Genomic DNA, 17,445 nt, shown 5'->3' on the forward strand with positions numbered 1-17,445 from the left:
TTGATGGGGTTTGGTTGGCACCATCATCTCGTGTTAATGGTGTTTTGAATGCTTCACTGCCTTCATTCAAGGATCATACAAATCTTCCTCTCTTAATTTTTACCAGGTGGATCTGCTTTTTCTGAATAGTGAGAAGTTAAGGTTTTATTATCATTTATGTACACGATAAAAATTAAATCAACTCGTCCTATGTTCGTTGTACGTATAAAAATAATGCCGACTATTTCTACAGTATAAGAAAAGAATGTTTTATGAAGATTTTCGTGAGGGGTACTAGATAAACTGGGATGTGGAATTTGGAAAGGATAAATTCTTGGAAGTGAAGCATAAAGGATCATAAAAAAATGGGTCCAGAAATGAATGTTTAATGTTAATAATGCTCCTAAGCCCTTACATGAAGAGGAGCAGCTGGTGTTTGGTTGGCATGAAAAATGAATCCCTTTAATGGAGTTTGAATGCTGGTTCTGTTCGGCCGGTGTAGAGTTGAGAACAAGTGAAGGGCACACAGAAACACACACGTCCTTAATTAATCCCAATGTATAGCTAGGTGTGTATCACTTAATGCAATTCATTGGGGGAAGTTGAATGTTAATTTCTTTCATCAATGGATGGCTTAAATTTATGACATCCACCTTCTTCAACTTCAACTTACTTCCTACTCCTCCCTCCGTCCCGATTTTCCTTTTTGACTTTTTATATTTTGATTGAGATTTAATTATTTAAAATAAATTTTTAAAAAAATATATCATCGAAAAATAAGTCTAATTTATTTAATATGTAATCTTCTATTTCCTAAAATAATAATTAAATATTTTTTAATAGTTGATTAAAAATTAGTCAATTTGATTTCTCGAAAATCAAAATAAATATGTATATTGAGACGGAGGATCTACAAAAAACTATTAAATTTGTGTATGTAAATATGTGCAATTACTCAAATACAAAAAAATAAAAATAAAAATGGAGAAAAGTCACTTAACATCATACTATGGGGGTGTTTGGCTGGGTTTTTAAGCGCATGATTTATAAATTAGAACCACTTATTTGTACTGTTAGTGAAAAAGTCAAGAAACACTTATAAAAAACTAAGAATGTTAATTTGTTTCACCACTTATACTTATAACTCAAATACTTTAATCGCTTACAAGTCTTAACTTGCTTTGCTTCACTTTTTTACTTTTAAGCAAGAAGCGCTTCTTTTAAGCTCAGCCAAACGACTCCATATCTATATATATAACATCACTCCGATATCACATCCACTTCCGATTCATTACAGTTTACAGCCGCCCAAGCTAAAAGTTTAGACAAGTTCAAGAGTGTATACCAAACCAAATCCTCATCATATTAGCTTGACCCCGGTCTCGGTTGTGTCTCTGCCGATCCATTGGGGACCTCGTCACGTTTTAAAATACAGGAGTATCATATTCCCGAATTAAAATCCCCCGCCAAAACATTAGGAAAAACAAATGAATCCGTAAACCCAACATTTTTATGTCAGTATCTTATTTTGCGTTGGGTGCCAAGCAGTTTTTGAAGCATAGAAGTACAAGTACAGACAATCTTTTACTAATTTTGAACTGACATGACAATGCTGTCTAAAATAGCTCCACAATTTAGGACGACTCCGAGTCTGTGATCACATATCTATCTGGACTATAGTATCTTTTTATATATCTATAACAATAATAAATTAATATAAAGTTAATTTATATTTCAAGTCTGTGACCACATATCACGTATTTTGACATTTAGAGCAAGAAGCTCAAAGTTAGAAATGGATTTTTTTTAAATTTTTAATGATGATTTACATTTATTTATAGTTTTTTAAATTTTTAACGTATAATATATTTTATTTATTAATAAATTTCTAAATAATTTGATTCTTTTTAATTTATAAATTTAAATTACCAAACACTGAATTGACGTATAAATAAAATTATTCAAATATTTTTAATAACTTATAAGTCATTTATCACTTATAAATTATAATCTTGTTTTTTTACTTTATGTTAATTTCTTTTAAATTAAATCAAACCATCTCATAGTTTGATATGATATCTTCATTTTTAATTATCTTTTCCAGTGACATTTGTTAAATTCTTCGTCCAGACATATGAATCGTGATATATAATAATAAAAAATCATATAAATATCTAAGATTCGATTCTTGTTGAAAAGATATTAAATTTTAAATTTTATAATATTAATTTTAGAAATATAAATATGATGATACTCTCATTTAAAATTATTAAATAATATAAGATATAATATCAAAATTATTTTATTTTAACAAACACAGTACACCGGTCACCACAAAGATGCTCGTAATCTCCGATGGCGTTGGCTATAATCGATGGCTAAATTTACTCAATCTATAAGATATTGTACTTCAATGGTATTGGCTATATTAGTTGGTTATAATTTAAAAATAATATGTTATTAATATTTAAATTGTTATAAATAAAATATACTCTTTGTGCCCTTCATTTTTTTTATATTGGGGAACGGGGGCTTAGCACGCATTCTAATGCTCTCATAAAACGTAGTTCGATAAATTATTTTGATCTTTTTTTTTCTTCTGAATTAAAATTTGATGTTTAAATTTTTATAGAAAAAAGAAAAATTTTAAAAATAGGTAATAGAACTGTGTTTTATATGCGCCTTAAAATGCGTGTCGAGCAGTGAAACGGTAAAGAGATGAGAGAACAGAGGAAGTATCAGTTTAATATGGATAACAAATAGGGGTGTTCACGGGTCGATTTGGGCGGGTTACAAGCAATTTTGTAACCCAACCCAATTAGATCGGTTTTATGAAATTCTAACCTAACCTAAACCTTATTAAAATCGGGTTGGGTTGGTCGGGTTGATCGAGATGAATACAACGTAGAATATAGTTCACCTAATCAATGATTAATTAACTCACGAGTTCGATAATTAAGGTCATGTACAACTTAATCTATTGCAATTATACAATCGGTCATCACTTATGCAAATCACAATACATTACAAAATTATATTATGTTAGACATAAGTATTACAAAACTAAATTACGTTACAAATAAGTTGAACATCATTATAGTAACTATCTTTAATTCATAATTTTAGTGTGCGACATGTAATAATATATTAAAAATATCAACTCTAAATCAAGTAGTAAACTAGTTATATGATAGTGTGCGACATGTAATAATATATTAAAAAATATCAACTCTAAATCAAGTAGTAAACTAGTTATATGACTCATTAGTGTATAATATATGTCGGGTTAGATCGGGTTAAATTTATCAAAACCCTAACCCAACCCATTTAATTCGGTTTTAATATATGTCGGATTATGAACACTCCTAGTAACAAATGATGTGTAATATTTCTACATATTTCTTTTGGACTTGTAAAAGTTCGATAAATATACAGTAATACAAAATTGACCTTTAGCATCGATTAAAATACATTTTTAGCGTCGGTTAAATGACGTGAATACACTAGTATAATTTTTATTTATGATATACTGAGTAAACTTTTAGCTCAAGATGCTCATATGAGCCTCGTACGACACTTGGTACAATTAGCGGTTACGGTAGTTACCAACTTACCATAGGGAATCATGTCAAACAATCTAAATCACATGTTCCGGACGAAATAATCTACTCCTTCCGTCTCTTAATATTTTTTCTGTTTGCCTTCGACACGTTTGTCAACACAATTTTCAATCATTAATATCTTTAATTTCGTATTAATATTAAATATAAAAATTTCATCATATTAAAGTACTCATAAATACAAATCTAACAACATCACTCATGAGGTCCTATAAATTATACGTAAATTAGTAATTTGTCTCATGTTATGAACATTGTCAACATCTCAAATGGGAAAAGAATAAAGAAACAAAGGGAATACTAAACAATTTTTCAAATCAGTTATCTTTTATTCGAAAGAGTTATCTACTTCAAACTTAACACAAGAACAAAATTCCAATAGCTAATTATCAAAAGTAAGTATTAAAAAGATTAATTATCTGGTCAAAACTCTTATTTAACTCATTCGTCTATGTTTTTGTGAAACTCATAATTTTAAACAGAGACATGATCTTAATATTACACAATTGTGCTAAAAATGAGTAACTTGACATTGAAAAATATATCTGATCCTGGAGGGATTCAAAATCTTAGAATGTCTTACGAGAGTTTATTTAAAACAATTTGTTATATGAGTTTAATATTATAATATGTCAAGTTTTACATTTTCATTGTCTGCAGATTTGTTGTATGTTTCTATTGTTAGAATTTATGCTCTTTACTTTTGTTGTTTAAATTATCTAGTTATTACCATTATAATTCAACAATAATGCTGTGTCATGATATTTAGTTAGAAGCCAGTACATATCTTTAAGGAGCAGTAGTATTATAGTACAGAAGCGAAGGGCTTTATTAATGCATATTCATTACAATGTTAAAGGTGCCAACTTATTTCACAATTTATAAACCTTACACAAGAGTAAATTATGAATGCATGTACTCTATTGATTTCTTAATATGACCATCTGCCTTAGCCTTACTGTGTACTTTCACGGGGAGTACCATGGGGTTAAATGTGTGGCGTCCAATCTATAGTTATTTCATCTTGCTTTTTAATCTTTTAATTCATTATTTTATCGTACATGGGACGCCGTTTATATCTACTCCTATATTCATGTTTATAAATTAAAACCTATCTGGGGTTTGCAGTCCCGGTTGTTGCAAATTATAAATTGTTTTCATGTCTGCTGAAAGAATAAACCGAATTTCACATAAAAGTATTTACGCTATTTTTCTGGGCAAACAAGGAGTTCAAACCCCCTGCCTCCTGAGGCCTGACAATGACCTTAAAAAAATTGCAGACCAGAATTTGACGCTTATGATGAATTCCAAGTGACTTGCTTGATGAAAAACTTTTTTAATTTCAAAAACTAAATATTTTACTACTTAACAATATTTCTAATCATATGAAATCCCTAAGTAAAAATAAATCGAAGCTGGCATATATATAATAATAATAAAGATTAGGTGAAAATATTGTATATATAATTTTTTTTGCTGAACGTGTAAAATATTATGCTATGATGATACTATTTAAAAATATTATTTTATTATTATTTAACTTATTATAAATTAAAATATTTTTCACTAATAATAAATGATGTGAAATCCTTCTATATCTGTGTGGAGTTTGGGCAAATATAACAAACCCTAATTGGCTAAACTTTTAATTAACAATTTTATAGGGTTGAAGATATTTTTATATTGGCTATGTCCGTTGAATTGCGAGAAATAGGTCGGAAAATTTTACATCGTCGATTATCATATTAAAAAAAATATATTTTATTTATAATAGTTTATAATAATAATAACATAATATTGTCAAAATGTGGTTATTATAATCACTCTCTTCACACCACCTCCTTTACCAAGTCTATAGAATTTACACACTTGAGTAATTTGTTATATTTTAGATAAATATTTTAATCAAACTCATTAAAAAAATATTAATTTTGATATACGGCCAAAACATTTAAAATTATATGTAAAAAATCAAATTACAGATTTTCCTAACTTCACTTCACTGAGACAGTCATTTATACCATGGGAGTGGGGGGAGCACGTAATTTGCCGTATCTAGATACTCCCTCCATCCCAAATTAGATGGTCCCGTTAACTTTGGGCACACATAAGATTCATTGACCGCATAGCTACATGACTTATTTTTAAAATTTTATTTTTGCAAATAAATATTTAAATATGAAATTTTTATTTACAAAAGAAAAAATAAAAAAATAAATTTCGGAAGTAGACGGTCAATGCACCTAAAGTTACGTGCCCAAAGTCAACGGGGCCATCTAATTTGGGATGGAGGTAGTATGCACGAACGAGCATAATCATATAATCTCGATATAGATTAGGACGATAGGTAAGAATCAACTTATCACTGTAGTTTATATAGGTCACATGAATTAACGCCAATACATCTATATTCCTATGCCCGGCTATGTTGATCAAATTGTTGTAGTTTCACCCCCAAGCCTACGTTCGTTTTTAACCCCCATACATTCACGAATTATTTGTGTATCTTCATTTAATAATATCGTCATTTCTGTATATCGGAGCAATTTAGGCGTCCTACATAATTACTACGTTGATGATCTTTAAATTTTGTAAAAAAGATGATTATTGTAGCATTATATTAACTAGTTGAGAAGCCGCGCGTTGCGGCGGTCTATAAAAATTATATTAATGATTCAATATTAATATTTTTGTAATAAAATAATTTTGTAGCTGTCTATAGAATGTATATTAATGTTTCAAAATTAATATTTGTAGGATAAAATTAATTTATATTATAAAAATCTTGATGTAATACTAATACTAATACATAAAATTGCAAAATTGGACTATAATTCATGGTGAAAAAATGAAAATAAATTTATACATGTAATTAACAATTTAAAGCACGACGAATCTTAATTTTATTTGTGTGTTTTAAAAAAAAAAAAAATAATGTTCTTACATTGTCACATTCCTCCAATTTTTTTGATTGATTGTGCACAAAAACATCTAATTTAAATCCGTGAGATAGCAGTCTATAACTACCCTTACTTGTAAGGACGTTTATTTTTTAATATTGTATAAACAACCTTCACTTAAAAGTTGCTTGAACGGAGCAAACAGATTATGCATGAATAATTTTTTCCTATATAAAAGTAAATCATATAAAAATTAACAATAACAACATGTTCGACGAACAAAACAAATAATATAAAAGAATAACCAACAAACATACATCCCTAATAATTAATTTATTGATATCAACCATCAAATCATTCAAGATTATATTCTTTTTCCGTGTTTGATTTGTCGACTCCCACGTAGGGGTCTATAACTAACTTTGTTGACAACAATCTTTATTTTTTAACATTGTATAAATAGTCTTCACTTATCGTTGCAGAATAACGATACCACTGAGTTAGAAATCGAGCAAGAGAACTATCACCAGAAAGAGGCAGGGGTTGTGGTATTGAAAGAGAAGAGGTTGTGTTTATATTAACCAAAACCCTACAATCTATACGGGTATATATAGGTGTAGCAAAACTTGTGTGTTACTCTTTCCCATAATTAAATAATCTGAACTAAAATCAGATTAAAACTTTCAAGATACTATATTCCATAAATAATCTAAAACAAAATCAAATTCTGAAACTTGGTTCTAATATACTCGAAATTAAAAAAAAAAAATATAATTTTTGATATTTCTCACCCAAAAATTCTAGAAAATTAAAAAAATAGAACGGAGCGATGTGAGAGGCGCCACCTACACGCCTCTCGCTTCTCCTTTATATAAGTATACTAGTGAATAAAGCCGCGCTTCGCGGCGGCGTTACGATTTTCTTATAAATTTTAATACGAATTAATATTATAATGCGTAAAAATTATTTTGAGTTATGTTCCTGTTAAACATATCATTAGTAAAGAAAATATTATAATTAATATAAAAATTTGTTTAAGTGGCCTTCTTGTCATACACAATACTAATAAAAAAAATTGTTTGTAATTAATAAAAACACAAATTATAAATTTATTATAATATTATAAATTAATTATTATAATTAATAAATTTAATCAATAATTATTATAATTATGATAAAATTAAATATAATAATATAGATAAAAATTAGTTTGAGCCGCTCTCTCGTCAAACATAATAATAATAACAAAAAGTTATAATATACATATTAGTTTGAGTCGCCCTACCGTCAAACACAATACTAATAAAAAAATTATTATAATTATGATAAAGTTAAAGATTATAACTTGATAAAATTTATTTGAAGTCGTGGTCCCGTTTTAATAAAAAAAATATGTTAGGAATCAATAATTTTTGATGATAACATAAACATTTTTGTAACATGTCTTACTTAGAATCTTTATCAAATTGGGTATTTAGGGTTAATAATCAAGTGAGTCATCAAAGTGGGCTTGATATATCAAGTTGGTCACCGAACTCAAAACGGTCTCAAATTGGTCACTCAAGTCAGTTATATGTATCAGTAAATATGAATTCAAGGAGTAAAGATATTATTTATAGAGATTTAAATATTATTTTTGAATGTTACCACAACTAAATACAAGATTATGACTTCTCGTATTTATGAAAATATATTTAGATTTTATCAAGTTTATTTACTATTTATTTTTTATTATATAGTTTTTTTCTTTATTTTAATTATAAATATATAGTAAATAAACTTGATAAATCTGAATATATTACCATAAATATCAGAAGTCATGATCTTATACTTAGTTCTGGTAAAATTCAAAAATAATATGTAAACCTCTATAAATAATATATTTACCCCTTCAACTTATATTTACAGATACATATAACTGACTTTAGTGATCAATTTGACACCGTTTTGAGTTCAAGGACCAACTTGATATTTTGAGCCCACTTTAGTGACTCACTTGATTATTAACCCTTATCAAATTTCAGTTGTAATTGTTATATTTCTTGTCTTTGGGAATTGTCAACGGATGGGTAGAATAGGATGGCTAATTGTAAATATCCAATGCCATGTAATTTTATCTAAGTGAAGGATATTCAACTGATGAGATGTAACTATTCAACTGATGAAGACTGGATGATGTTTCAACTGATGAAAATCAAGCATTCAACTGAAGACAAAGTATTCAACTGATGATGCTGAGGAATTCAACTGATGAGACTGGAACAGCATTCAATTGATAAAGTTCGTAATTCATTCAACTGATGAGCCGGGCATTCAACTGATAAAGTCAAGAGAAGTTGAAAGCAACCAGAACTTTCAACTGATGAAGCAAAGAGCAGTTGAAAGTGACTAGAGCTTAAGTCTGACAAATCACATGGATCGAATTACACTAAAATAGACATGGAAGCCTAATTAGGAAAATAAAGAAGAAGCGGAAACATACTTATCTCATGCAGTGCAATCTGGATCAAATCAAGATGATGGTCAAAGATGAAGACATCTCAGAAAGCATGCATAAGACAAAGTTGTGCAGCATTGTTTTTAGATTAGAGTGCATTTTGTAATCTAGCTAAAAGCTTTGTAAAACTTGGAGTATATAACCAAGTTAGAAGCATCAGTTGAACTTGTTCAAATTACTTGAGAGAAAAGTCTGAGAGTTAGAACTTGTTTGAGTGATGAACCAGCAGCTGTGCGAATTGTAAACAATCCACAGATTCTTCTATATAAAATCTCACGGGTGGATCATTCAATCCACCCGTATTTTTAATACTTGGCGTTTTTCTGTTTACTGTGTTCTTAGTGTATTATTCTTGAATCTTTTAAATTTGTAAAAGATTGTATTCAACCCCCCCCCCCTTCTACAATCTTTCTCTTAGTTGGTGTAAAATAACAAAATACATTATAACTTAGATAAAAAAAATTGTTTTAACCGCTATTTCCCGTTAAACATAATATTAATAGAAAATTTATTATTATTTAGATAAAATTTAATTTGGGTCGCCCTCCCCTCAAACACAATACTATTCAAAAATCTTTTTTTATAAATTTTGATAAAATTAATATTATAATTGCAAAAAAGTTATTTTAAGTCATGTTCCCGTTGAACATGCCATTAATAAAAAATATTATAATTAATATAAAAATTTGTTTAAGTGTCCCTTCTGTCAAACACAATACTAATAAAGTATATTGTTTAACCCGCCCTCCCATCAAAGACAATATTAATCAATAATTATTATAATTATGATAAAATTAAATATAGTAATATAGATAAAAATTAGTTTGATACGCTCTCTTATCAAACACAATACTAATAACAAAATATTATAACATAGATATTAGTTTGAGTCGCCCTACCGTCAAACACAATACTAATAAAAATAATTTTTATCCAATTATTATAATTGGATAAAAATTATTTTAAGCTATGGTCCCATTTTAATAAAAAAATATACTTTAACTTAGATAAAAAATTATTTTAGCCGCTTCACCGTCAAACATAATACTAATAGAAAATTTATTATTATTTAGATAAAAATTAATTTGGGCCGCCCTCCCCTCAAACACAATACCAATCAAAAATTGTTTATATTATAATAAAATTATAATTATAATCGGATAAATATATCCAATTTCATGAATTTTAGTTATTATATTTTTCTTTAAGATTCCTATTTCTTAATTGTTTAGAATTATCTTTTTTTTTAAAGATTACTATTTCTTAACTAATTAGAATTTCACAGATTTTAGCTATTATATTTTTGTTAAAATTTCTATTTCTTAACTACTTAGAATTATATCACTTTTACGATTACTATTTTTTAGCTACTTGACCTATTTTCTCTCAAAAAATTAGAAAAATTAAACGGAGAGTTTCTAGAAAAAAACTAAAATACATGCAAATGAACCACAAAGCCACTATTCGAGTTTGCTCCGCGATATCATCTGGGCAGCCTAGGAGCTCAAGCAGTAGGATAGTAAATATATCGATTCAAAAATACCGGGATAAAAGAATTGTATTACCTTTAAATTCCAAAAAGAAAAAAGAATTTTATTATCTTTAGAATCTTTTAAACTAATTTTTTCAATTCTAGAATATAATACCTTTCGAATCCAATAAAAAAAAGAATTATATTACCATTAGAATCCTTAAACCTGTTTTTTTGAAGTATAATTATATTTTTTTCATCTGAAATTTAAGAAAAATCAGAATACTGAATCGAAGCATTCTAGAGACGTCCGCATCCTCCTTTATATATATATATATTGATTGATTGATTTGCTAGATTTCATAGGATGAACACAAAGGACATGCCAAGTGCAACGAAACGTATAAACTTAGATGCTATAGTGTCACGTATTTGGTTAGTCAAATACTTAGATGCAATATTCAACTACTTGCATTTACTCGCACGATTGAGAATAGTTGAAAAGTCAAAAGCCTCAACTATACGTGAATGATTGTAATTTAAAATCTCATTTCCTGATTCAATGGAGAAATATAAAACAAATTTAGTAGACATCAAAATATAAGTCAAAAGTTGAAATTCATATCCGTTCCGTCTAATTTTTAAAAACATATTTTTAGATAACAATTAAGGTATCTAAAAATGGGTGAAATATCAAATAATAAAAAGACATATAGTGGCAGAAATTAAACATTATTGTTGAATAATAATAATATACAACATTGTTTCAAAAAAAAAAAATATATAAAACATTATGTCATGTGTACTAATAAGATGTATCTTTCATTGTTTTTATATTAAAAAGTCAACATGATTATATTCATGATTATATTCGTAAAGATCCACGTAATGTCATACTCCCTCCGTCTCAATATATAAGTCTCTTTTGACTTTTGACTAGTCAAATTGATTATATTTTGACTGAAATTCATAGATATCATATAATTTAAAAAAATATTATCAAAAGGTAAATCAAGTCTATTTAAATATGTAATTTTTTATTTTATAAAACAATAAATAAATATTTTTTAATAATTGATCAAAAATTAGTCAATTTGACTTTTGGAAAAACAAAAGAAACTTATAAATTGAGATGGATGGAATATTAATATTTATAGTAAGACATTCTTGTAATGGGTACGTCTGAGTTAGTTTTATTTTAAAAAAGGTAATTTCTTACCTCAATTAAAGAAAGTGGAGTAGAGTTAACAAGTAAAATAAGTTAATAAATTATTTTGAAAAAAATAAAAATTCTGAAATAAAAGTTAGCATTCTTAACTCTTAAAAGTAATTATGTTTATTTACACAAAAGGTCAAGAAGAGAAGTCAGAAGCAACTTCCACTTTTGATAAACAAACGGCCGCAATATCTTATATTAAGACATTTTTGTTTAAGCATCTCTTTCGGATTGACAAAAATTGGTGACTAAACTGGACGCGTAAATCATTGTGTAAAATCTATTGAACGTGATAGTATTAATTATATTAATTGTTTATATATTAAAAACATTATGTTGTTATTATTTTAGATTGTTATAAACAAAATATATAATTTTAACATAATGATAAGTGATATTAAATATTTTTACGGGTCTCCAACAGGTTTGTAGATGTCAACAGATTTAGTCAAGATAAGGAGGTTGACTATGTTTATACATAAGGAGAATGTACCTTTAGGTTTGAGTTTCTTCTAAGTAATATTTAAATTTTTATTTATAATATGTATTAGTGATTTTTGGTTAAGATTTCATATAATTTGAGATACTCTGATATCTAAAATTTAAATAACTAGTTTCTTAATATATTATCATAATACGATTTAAGAAATGTGTGCACGTTCGGTCAATCGAGAATGAGTGTTGAATAATATGAGATCCTAGGGTGAGTTTTGAGTCGCACGCTATTGATTATTTATAATTCAATGTAAAGAAAATTAAATTAAAAGGAATGATAAATATATAAGTTAAAGAAGTTCGGAGTTTGGTAGGAAACAAGATATGATGCACCTTTTTTTTTTCCTTTTAAAATACTCACCGATGATGCATCTAATTAAATTGTGGATGTTGATGACAACTGATTCATGTGTTTAATTTCGAAGTTGACTAACAATATATACATACTCACAGGATTGCAATTTGCACTGAACAATGAAGAGATGCAGTAGTAGCTGATTGTATTTAATCATAGTGTAATTGTTTCTCTAAATGTTAATGTAATGAGGGGCATTTTATTCGAGTTGTCAACTTCCAAATCAAACGCGTTAAATTAATTATAAATTGAATATTAAGACAATTGACTCTTATTATACTATTGGCAATTTATGGTATACTAAAATACTCGTGTAATTAATAGACTACAGCTATATATAACAATAAAAAAAGCAATTATGACAAAGCTCATTTTCATAATTAAGATTTAAAATGTGTAGTTGAAGGTTTTAAATAAGGAAAAGAGAAATACATGGAGTATTATTAGAATTAAAGAAATATGTATAGTGGGTACAGTGTGTGTATTAAATTGAAAGTTAAAAATTAATTGGGAGTGTAGTTGGATTTGTTGGAAATCTGGTTTAGCTTTAAAAGCAGCTGAGCTTTTTCTTGTGTTGCAGTTATGTATACTTCTCAATTCTCTGAAAATATATAAACACATACGATCCCCCTTTCATCCGAGAAATGAATGACCCTATATCTGTGTGTTGTATAATCTTATCAGTCTATACATGTGATCAACAGTCTGATGCTCAGTTCTTAGTTTAAATCATAATCAAATGTGGTCAATATTAAGTGCCTTATCAAATGAATAGGTGATGACATTTCATCCGAATAGTACATTTTAGGTGAATGTTGAAATGTTGGTGTTTATCTCATATCAAAATTTAATGTCTTTGATATAAAATCTATTTCTGAATACCCGATTCTCAAATTGTGTCTTCAGATATAAATTACGAGCATTTAACCTTTCCACGCATAACATTAGATATACGTGAATTTTATTGTATTCGGACGTCAGACATATTAATTTATCGAATACCGAATACCTAAGTTTTAAACTGTGTCGTCAGATATAAATTACGAACATTAAACATTTTCACACATAACAGTATTAGATTCACATCGTATTCAGACGTCAGACATATTAATTTACTGAATACCGAATACCTAAATCTTAAATTGTGCCGTCAGGTATAAATTACGAACATTAAACATTTTCACACATAACAGTATTAGATACATGTGAATTTTATTGTATTCAGAGTCAGATACATTAATTCATCGAATACCTAATTCCGAAATTGTGTCGTCAGATATAAATCACGAGCATTCGATCTTTTCACGTTTAATTCACCGAATACCTAATTCTCAAACTGTATCGTCAGATATAAATTACGAACATTTAATTTTTATAAATGTAATAGTATTAGATGTATATGAATTTTACAGTGTTCAGAGTCAACAAGTGAACGTATGTATCCGGATAATAGTATTAGGTGTATGTGAATAACATCTAATATGTGAATAACATATTAGATGGATTCTGTCAAAAAAAAAAAAAAAAAAAAAAAAAAAAATATTAGATGGATATATTAATTAACCGAATAATCAATTTTCGGGTTGTGTTTTCAAATATAAATTACGAACACATAATTTTTCCACGCATAACATTTGATATATGTGAATTTTATTTTATCCAGACGTCAGACATATTAATTTACCGAACACCGAATACCTAAATCTTAAATTGTGTCGTCAGGTATAATATACGAACATTAAACATTTTCACACACAACTGTACAAGATATATGTGAATTTAATTGTATTCAGAAGTCAGATACATTAATTTATCGAATATCTAATTCTGAAATTGTGTCGTCAGATATAAATTACGAACATTTAACCTTTTCACGTTTAATTCACCGAATACCTAATTTCCAAATTGTATCGTCAGGCATAAATTACGAATATTTAATTTTTTAATAAACATAATAGTATTAGATGTATGTGAATTTTACGGAAGCAGTGTTCTAAAAGTTCCCGATTTAACCGATTAATCCTCTGCAATGTGGTCGACCGATCCGATTTTTGAAGTCCTTATATGTATTTTTAATCGAAGTATATATAATAATTTATTAAAATTAAAATACTATATTACTTTGAATATGAACAATTATAGAATTTATGACATAGTTAATATATATTTGTTAATAAAATAACTAATATAATAACAATTAAATATTAATAATATTTTAATATTAAAATATATCCGATTTTCAGTTCGATTAATCCCCGATTTCCGATTAATCCTAAATCGGCATCTCAACCGATTAGGTCCGATATCCGATTTTTTAACACTGTTCAGAAGTCAACAAGTGAGCGTATGTATCCGGATAATAGTATTAGGTGTATGTGAATAAGATGAATAAGCCTGCTTGACCTTGAAGGAAAATGGCATCTGATAGTATTTGAATCAGAATATGATCTAGCTAAAAGATACGGTTATTGAAAGATATGGCTTAGAGGAAAGTAAAAGTTGGGAGTACGTCGGAGAGATGAGGTGGGTATTTATTCAAACTTTCTATTTTCTGCATCCATCTTGGGATTTCTCCAAAGGCATTAATATAACATTGCTGCTGGCGCTCTTAATTTACTCTCCTCTTTCTCTCCTCTCTTCAACCATTCCTAGCTATTAGCTCCTCTCTATTCAATTCAATTCAATTCATATCTCTACTTTCTCTCTCTCTCTCTCCCTCCACCTCTCTCTCCCCCTAATTTAATTAAGCTTTAAAGCTATCCCATCTATCTCCCCCTCTTATATATAATGGCATTTTTACATCCTCAAACCAACCAACATCAACAACAACAACTTACACCACTCCATCTCCTCCCTTCTCCTCCTCCTTGCTCCGGCGGTGCCCTCCCCGGAAGCCACCTCATCACCCTCGATCTCTTTCACGCCTCTCCCTCCACTTCTAATTTTCATTTACAATTACTACAAAATTATTACTCCCCTCTTTCTTTTACTTTTGATCGCAACTCTCTCAAGGTAATGCATTCAATTTTTAATTGTACATCGAAATTTCTTGTATAATGATTCGAACTCGTGATCTTGTCATGATTACGGAAAAGAGTCTTGCCACTAGGCTATCTACCGCAGACTAGTTACTTGTACAACTCTAGTCTTTTGATCACAGCTGTTTTCATCATGATTTAACAATTTCGTCTTTCTGTTTTGTGAAAAAAATGTTCAGGTAGGTGAGAGTTTGGAAAGCAGCACAAAAGGCCAAGACTCAGAAGACTCAGAAGAAAACGCAAAGATGAGCCGAAGAAACGGACCCAGACTCGACTTGAAGCTCCACCTGTCACCGCCGCGGCGCAACCCACACGTGGCAACCCCGAGCCGTTCCGCCACCGTGTCGCCCACATCCCCACCGAGTTCATGCGTGTCATCCGATGAAGACGGGAAATACTTAAGCAGCCCCGAGGCAACATCGATGGTGCTCGTAGGCTGTCCGAGGTGCCTCATGTACGTCATGCTGTCCGAAGAAGACCCCAAGTGCCCCAAATGCAAAAGCACCGTCTTGCTCGACGTCCTCCAAGACCACAATCCCGCCGCCGCGACCACCGCCGCCGCCGCCGCCGCCGCCAAGAAATAGGAGAATTAAGAAGTAGGGATCGAACGAGGAGCTGCTCGTTCGTTAATTAGCTTAAATGAATTGGTTTTACTAAGTAATTTGTTAGGACTTAATTTTAATTAATGGTGGTAGAGTACTATTATCACTCCATTTTACAACATTTTGTGTGCCACCAAATCTGAAAAACTGGAGTGCATATAGTGCTTAATATATCTCTTAGTTCTTTTATCTCTTTTTTTTTTTTCTCTCTTTATTATGTAATAGCTTGATAGCATCTGCGTTATAAAGTGGTTAGGTAATTTTGGCTGTGTCATTATTTTTATTAATGTGTTGCGATGTTTCTTATGTTAAGTAGTCAGGTGAGTTTGTTGATAGCAAGTAGATTTTGTGATAAAAATAAATACCCAAGTCCGTAAAAATAATACTAAGAAAATTGGTCAGAACACACAAATGACAGAAGAAAGTATAAAAAGGAGTATCTGGTAGAAAATGTTTTGTTGTTTGGTTTGAAGATGGACCCACTGAATGAACTGAGTTTACGAGGCCCACACAAGTATGAAATGAGTCTACAAACAAAGCATCGTGACATCTATCTAAAAAAAGGGAAACGGGGAAAAACAAATTGGATACAACGAATAAAATCTAACAGCTCAGTACTTGAAAGAGTTCACTACTCGAACTCAGCTTAGTGGCAGAGGTGACATTTGAGTACAGTTTTGTATAATTGAAATACTGGTCAGGATATATTAACATTTGACATCACTGGCGAGAAAAAAAAAATTTAAAATACTTGCAGCTACCAGTTTGTTGCTTATCTTGATTTTGTTGATTTAACTTTTATTCTGTGTTGTTTTAGTTATATGCCGGACTTGTGACTTGTCCTATATTTGATGAATGGAGCATACATATGGCAACACTTAGGCCCCTGTTGGGCCTGTTCAACTCGATGAACTAGGATGGAAATAAAATGAAAATGAAATTTAGATATTAATATATTAATTATTAAGATATATATAATTTATTTTTTCTCGGATCATTTTATTTAATCTGCATACTTAGAAATAAATGTCGTTTTCTTTTTTTGGTCTTATAATCTCTAATCTAAATTATTTTAGGACTCACCCATATCGAATCAATATTTCGAATCAATATTTGTCTCTCGTATAAATTTTTCTAAATAGAATTTTATTATAATTTATATTCCATCCACCAATAACACGACTTTATCGATACAAATTCAAGTCATGTGTACATGTATAGAGGTATTTTTCATATTTTATTGAAATCATTTTCTCTTAAACTTTTGTTTTT

General features: G+C 29.1%; 1 protein-coding gene across 1 annotated transcript; it reads left to right on the forward strand.

Annotated features, from left to right (window-relative positions):
- The first annotated feature begins 15,008 nt into the window (after nt 1-15,008).
- On the forward strand, nt 15,009-16,447 carry LOC108226471 (protein GL2-INTERACTING REPRESSOR 1). Its single transcript, XM_017401435.2, has 2 exons — nt 15,009-15,545; nt 15,751-16,447. The coding sequence occupies exons 1-2, from the start codon at nt 15,321-15,323 to the stop codon at nt 16,153-16,155; spliced, it is 630 nt and encodes a 209-aa protein (XP_017256924.1). The 5' UTR covers nt 15,009-15,320; the 3' UTR covers nt 16,156-16,447.
- The last annotated feature ends 998 nt before the right edge of the window (nt 16,448-17,445 follow it).

The sequence above is a fragment of the Daucus carota genome, chromosome 6 (genome assembly GCF_001625215.2).
Source record: "Daucus carota subsp. sativus chromosome 6, DH1 v3.0, whole genome shotgun sequence".
NCBI lineage: Eukaryota > Viridiplantae > Streptophyta > Magnoliopsida > Apiales > Apiaceae > Daucus > Daucus carota.